At 49.8% G+C, this 6,410-nt stretch overlaps 1 protein-coding gene across 1 annotated transcript; it reads left to right on the forward strand.

The window, feature by feature from the left end:
- The first annotated feature begins 1,708 nt into the window (after positions 1-1,708).
- LOC133921387 (probable L-type lectin-domain containing receptor kinase S.5) lies at positions 1,709-5,890 on the forward strand. The gene is made up of 2 exons (XM_062366228.1): positions 1,709-3,296; positions 4,645-5,890. Exons 1-2 carry the CDS (start codon positions 1,940-1,942, stop codon positions 5,484-5,486), a joined length of 2,199 nt encoding a protein of 732 aa, XP_062222212.1. The 5' UTR covers positions 1,709-1,939; the 3' UTR covers positions 5,487-5,890.
- Positions 5,891-6,410: the final 520 nt, after the last annotated feature.

Here is a 6,410-nt window from a genome sequence, read left to right on the forward strand (position 1 = left end):
CGGTGTTCAGCTGGCCCCTCGTCCCGACGGCTTGTCGGTCTCGGTGAAGGAGGGTTGTTTTTCTGGTGGTTAGTATTTTTTAATTAATAGTTTGTTTTTTTTTCAGTCTATCTGTTAGGTTAGTTTGTAGTTCTTTTTAAGTAGACTTAGGATAAAACAATTGGTGCTTTTGTTTCTCCTTGATTTCTCCACCGATGAGGACTCTATGAGGTTTTTTTATTCTTCGAGCTACTGATTTGCCATGTTGGTTTTTAGTGGTATCGTTGTCTCTACTTCCTCTAAAAGAGGAAGGTATATCCTACTCCGTCTGACGGGTCGTTCGATTCGTTTAGTATTCTAATAACATTTTGCGCTATTATTGGTGGCTAAAAAAGTTTATTAACTTTCAATGACACTATCTCGTCGGTGGTGGACATATCAGCATCGGCTCCTCCGATCCAGCTTGACAGCGGTATTCAGGAAAATTTCGAGGTGTTGCTGATTGGAACCTATGTGCAATTTGCTATATAATTCTCAGGTTTCTAATTGTACTGTTTTTTTTATTACTGATGAAAAAAGTCAACCCATTTCTTAAAAAAGTTACCTTTGATCAAGTCTTCTAGCATCTCGTCCGTTTCATTTATGAGAGTGATAGGAACGAAGGCTAACGCATGTGTACTTCAGGACGTAGAAGCTTCTATGCCGGATATCTCGAAGCCGCGCTCGCAGAGAACCCTTCAGCGTTGAGGTTTGAGAAAGGGAGAGATGGTGTGCAGAAGGTTTTGACCCACGATAGGGGAAGGGGAAGGCGCAAGGCAGGAGAGCGATGAGAATTCAACAATTGACTGGGGCATTAGAATAAAGTACAATTTGCCCATCTCTTCCGCATGGAACAAAAACATCGCTAACGCCACACCTGTACTCTTAATCTAGCCTTGATGGATGAATTTTTTAATGCGAAGAACAAATGAGACCATGCGCCTGCTGCCGGTGTTCGCTTTTTTCTTGTGCAAGCTTTGTGTTCTCTCTAATCTTAACTGGTAATACCTGAATTTTGTCAAACTCCGAAGCAATCGTACGGTTGCATGTCCTAGGGGCCTGCTAACTTTGGTTCTGACGTAGCCACTGTCTCATGGGTTATTTGGGTTGTGACCCTGTCAGAGGTGAAACAGTCCACATCAGTTTTATTTGACATTTTGTTGGCGGTCCAGTAAAATGTGAAAAACTAGTATTTCAGACCAGTCATTACATCACAGGTCAGGTGCACCACTAGGAAAGTGAGAAAGCCAGAATTTTGCAGACAGAGAACCAAATCTAAGCAATAAGATAACATAAAAATATCATGCTTCCTAGAGTTCAGTGAATGATTTTACGCTATTCTTTATGTGATCGTGTGAACACAGTGATGACGATGACTTCTTACTAAAAATTTATCTGCTATTAGATTTAGAGAGAGGCTGACGGGCGTGAGGACGGGTGGCAAGATGGTGGGGATGTAGCCGGTCACTCGATAGAGGATTGCCGGATGGGCCACTGCTGAAGTGATGAGGCAAGGATGCGGCTTGATAACATCGAGTTAGCACAGTGGCAAGCAGTGACAGTAGATCTGACAACAGGAGCACTGCTAGAGATGGATGGAAGAGGACAAGTGGGGCGAGCGCAGCCGCATCAAGGATGGGTGGAGGCCAGCAAGGTTGAAGACTGAAGATGATGTTTAGACCATCCAATCATAATTGGACGGTTCAGATCCATCTACTAAAGACAAGTCTGTTTTCAAGCGGCTGTCAAATAGCATCGCCCTAAAAACACAGTTCAAATGGAGGAGGGAATCCATTAATAAGTTGCATTGCAAACCGAAACAATCCCCATTTCCCTGGCACGCATCGCCAACAGCCTCCCTTTCTCCACCCATCGCCTTCTCCTCTGCAGCTCTGCCCGTCCTCCCCTGCAAGCTGAACCCATGGCGGGGCCTTCCCGCGGTGGCCACGGCGCCATGACCAGCCTCGCGCTCCTCATGCTGCTGTCGTTCGTCGTCGTCTGCTCCCTCCCCGCTGTGCGCGCCCAGTCCACGATTTTCACCAGCACCGTCGCCGGTAGGGAGTCCACAACCTTCTCCTTCCCCAGGTTCAACAAGAACCTGCTGAAGCTCGCCAACCTGACGTTCTCCAGCAACTCCAGCGTCAGCTCGAACGCGCTGCAGATCACCCCGGACACCGGCAACAACCCCGAGAGGTTCCTCATCAACCAGACCGGCCGCGTCTTCTTCGCCACCCCGTTCGTGCTCTGGGCCGCCAACGCGTCCAACTCCACCGCCGACGGCCGGTATGTCGCGTCCTTCTCCACGGCTTTCAAGGTCAACCTCTACCGCGTGAACAAAACCATGAAAGGGGAAGGGTTTGCGTTCCTCGTCGCGTCCGGGGACGACGTCGTCCCGCCGCCCGGCAGCGATGGCGGGTACCTCGGCCTTACCAACGCGTCCACCGACGGCCTCGCCACCAACGGGTTTGCGGCCGTGGAGCTGGACACTGTGAAGCAGTACTACGACCCCGACGACAACCATGTTGGGCTCGACGTCAACGGCGTCCGCCACACCGTCGTCACCCCGCTCGCCCCCTACGGCATCCAGCTCGCGCCCAACGACACCAGCACCGGCAGCTACTTTGTCTGGGTCGACTACAACGGAACGTCGCGGCACGTGTGGGTGTACATGTCCGCGAACGACAGCAAGCCGGCCACCGCCGTGCTCAACGCGTCGCTGGACCTCTCGACGGTCCTCCCCGGAAAGAAGGCCTACTTCGGCTTCTCGGCGTCCACCGGCGTGGAGTACCAGCTCAACTGCGTGCTCATGTGGAACATGACGGTGGAGAACCTCGCCGACGGCAGCGTCCCCAATAAAGGGCTGTCCGGCTGGAAGCTCGGGGTGACAATCGGCGTGTTGTGCGGCGCCGCCGCCGCCCTGGCGCTCGGGCTGCTCGCCGGCCTGTACATCAGGAAGAAGAGGAAGAAGGTCGGGGACGACCCGAGCTCGGTGTCCAGCAACCCCATTGACCTGAGGAGCATCCCGGGGGTGCCCAAGGAGTTCGACTACAAGGAGCTGAGGAAAGGGACCAACAACTTCGACGAGAAAACGAAGCTAGGGCAGGGCGGGTACGGCGTTGTGTACCGCGCCACCGTGGCCGTTCTCGGGGAGAACGGTCAGAGCACGGAGGTGGCCGTGAAGCAGTTCTCCGGGGCCAACACCAAGGGGCAGGAGGACTTCCTCGCCGAGCTCAGCATCATCAACCGCCTCCGGCACCGAAATCTCGTCAAGCTCGTCGGTGAGTAATGCTTCTTGCTCTGGTCATTGCAGGTTCTTAATTTTATCAAATCTCCTATAGCTGTTATATTGTTATCTTGTTAGCTAGAATTTTTGCTCAAAGAATTTTTTGAGTTGGATATTCTTAGCTCTAAACTTTTTTCAAACCGAAGCTAAGAACAAATTACACACCTTTGAATGAGGCCTTTTGTTTACATATAATATTAAAAATAAAGGTATAAATCATTTTATTTTAACTTATAAACTACATATTCAATATAAATCCTGGTAAAATGCTGATTGTTTTAGTTTCTTTGGTTTTATGTGTATACAAGATGTTTTTTTGGGGAGGGGCGGGGGGTTACTTAAATTTTATCGTAACATTGATTTGCAATATTTCATCAAGCACTTTACCGCAAACTCCAACCCAAATCACAATAGCACGGGGTTTGCTATAGCTTTCATTTCTTGCTATGGACGGTTCAAGGAGACGCGCGCTTAGCTGAACTCGTAGTACCAGTAATAGAGACAGCAATGCTTTATTCCCATATTACATGCTCAACAGCGATTTTCTTGGATGATTGCGTGAAAATGAAACCCTTCCAGGCTGTCAGAAATGTCAAACTCCATCCGTAAATATACAATTATGTCAGATTTTTCGTACGCACCAATAGGAGGACAACGATGTGAGGGGGCGGCTATTTCAATTGGCACAATTCTTACACACGTATGCGTTGAGAATAAAGAATACTGTAGGATCGAACGGTGCCAGTTGGCGCCTGATTACAAAAGTAAACTAGGACTACTTCGTAGCGAAGGTTTTCATGGTATATTACTCCCTCCGCTCAATATCTAACGTCTTGCATATGGTACAGTTTTTTATGCATATATTTGATCATTATGTTTTATTAAAATATATTTATAAAGTTTAATAAATTTCTAAGATTATGAAAATATTTTTAAGATAAATTGACACATATGATTTTAATGTTTAAAACCAAATATTTTAAAAATTACTGATGATCAAAGTTTTAACAACATGTATTTATGACCAGAGTAATTATGTTACCTTCGGATTTGAGATATGATTCGATAGTGAGCCATGCATATAATATCACTTGCGATAGCATTTTTATACAGCAAATTTTGACCCGCCTACTCCTTGCTTATACTGATTTAGGAGAAAAATATATTTGGTATCCGGGCAAACACTAATCTCTGGCTTGAACTGCTGAACAACCACTGAAGACTGAACCGCAGCTGCTGTGCAAAAACTAATCTGCTTCAATTCATTGTTCGTTCTTCACGTTTCGAAATGATCAATCAGCTGGTGAAACGACAAAAAATTAATTTGAATTGCACATTTGCAGGCTGGTGTCATCAGAATGGCGTGCTGCTGCTGGTGTACGACTACATGCCCAACGGCAGCCTGGACAGGCACCTCTTCGGCGGCAAAGACGCCTCGACCCTCGACTGGAAGCAGCGCTACAAGGTCGTCACCGGCGTGGCGTCTGCCCTGAACTACCTCCACCACGACTTCGAACAGTTGGTGATCCACCGCGACATCAAGCCGTCAAACATCATGCTGGACTCTGAGTTCAACGCCCGGCTCGGTGACTTCGGCCTCGCTCGCGCTCTCGAGTCCGACAAGACCTCCTACACCGACAAGATCGGCGTGCCTGGCACGCTGGGGTACATCGCGCCGGAGTGCTTCCACACCGGCAGGGCAACGCGGGAGTCCGACGTGTACGGCTTCGGCGCCGTGATTTTAGAGATCGTCTGCGGCCGCCGCATCTCCTGCAGCAACCCGGCCGGGTGCAGCCAGCTGCTGGAGTGGGTGTGGAAGCTCCACGGCGCGGGCCGCGTCCTCGAGGCCGTGGACCCGAGGCTGGGCGCGGAGTACGACGAGGAGGACGCCGAGCGGCTGCTGCTGCTGGGCCTGGCGTGCAGCCACCCGAACCCTGTGGAGCGGCCGCGGGCGCAGGCCATCCTGCAGAACCTGACGCGCTCCGTGCCTCCACCCGTCGTGCCCGTGTCCAAGCCGGTGTTCATGTGGCCTGTGTCGCGCGCTGACGGGGAGTACGGCGACGGCGACACGCCGACGTCGCACAGCGGGGTCTCCAGCATGGTGGTGACCTCGTCGTCGCACTACGCATCGTCGTACTACCAAGTCAGCAGGGAGGCGGCGGAGAAAGACGTGACCACGGTGTGAGCGAGGCGCGGGACCAGCATGCAGGCGCCGCGGCTGAGCGAGCAGACATGACGAGTCAATGGCTCACGTGGGCGGGATCAAGTGGAGGCTCGGTCGGATTTGGCGCATTGAACAGTCAAAGGCCGCGGAGTTTGGTGGTGTCAGCGTGGCAAACGAAACGAGAGAATAAAAACGTCGAACCTGAGCGCGCGAAATTGCCAGTGGGGTTTGCGTTTGAGAGCCTTTTTCATTTGCCGCGATGTGTAAGTAGATGCTCCTTTTTGTTTTGCAAATGTTCGTTGATTGCTTTTTTCCCACTGGCGTCGAGCTCTCATGCCTGTATCACCGCTGTAAATAAATCACCTCCATCTATGTGCTCTGTGCAGTGCTGTCTTTCAATATCAGATCATCTGGTATGTTTTCTCGGTCGTACACCATTTTTTTACCACGTTAAGGTCTTCTCTGGCAAATGCCTCCTGTATCGCCGTAGTGGCTGGATTGCCATTTCGGCTGTCTCGGTTTGCTCTTCTATATCCACTATGCACTATCTACAGTGAAACGGCTATGTCATATTTGTTAATTTTATCTGAGCTCCATCACTGTTTACAGAGTATGTACGTGGGTTCGACGAAAAGAGAAGAATAATGTAGTTGTTGGAGATAGAAAAAATAACTGTAATAGTATTAGTGGATACTATAATAGTATTATAGTGGATAAAATTTTAAAGTATCTGCTGAAGATGATCTAAATCGTGACTCTTCGTGCAATGGCACAATGCGTGACCCCTCTCCCGTTCTTTTTTTGGATGCGGAGTGCTTTCCCAATTCGTTATGCCGTTTCTTTTGTTCTTGGCCATAGGGTCCAGTCGCTACATCCTTCCTCCTCTCGCGGTGTTGTGCGTCCGCCCCATCCTTCCTTTTCATGTGGCGTCGTGACTTGCCCCAT

The sequence above is a fragment of the Phragmites australis genome, chromosome 6 (assembly GCF_958298935.1).
Source record: "Phragmites australis chromosome 6, lpPhrAust1.1, whole genome shotgun sequence".
Taxonomy (NCBI): Eukaryota; Viridiplantae; Streptophyta; class Magnoliopsida; order Poales; family Poaceae; genus Phragmites; species Phragmites australis.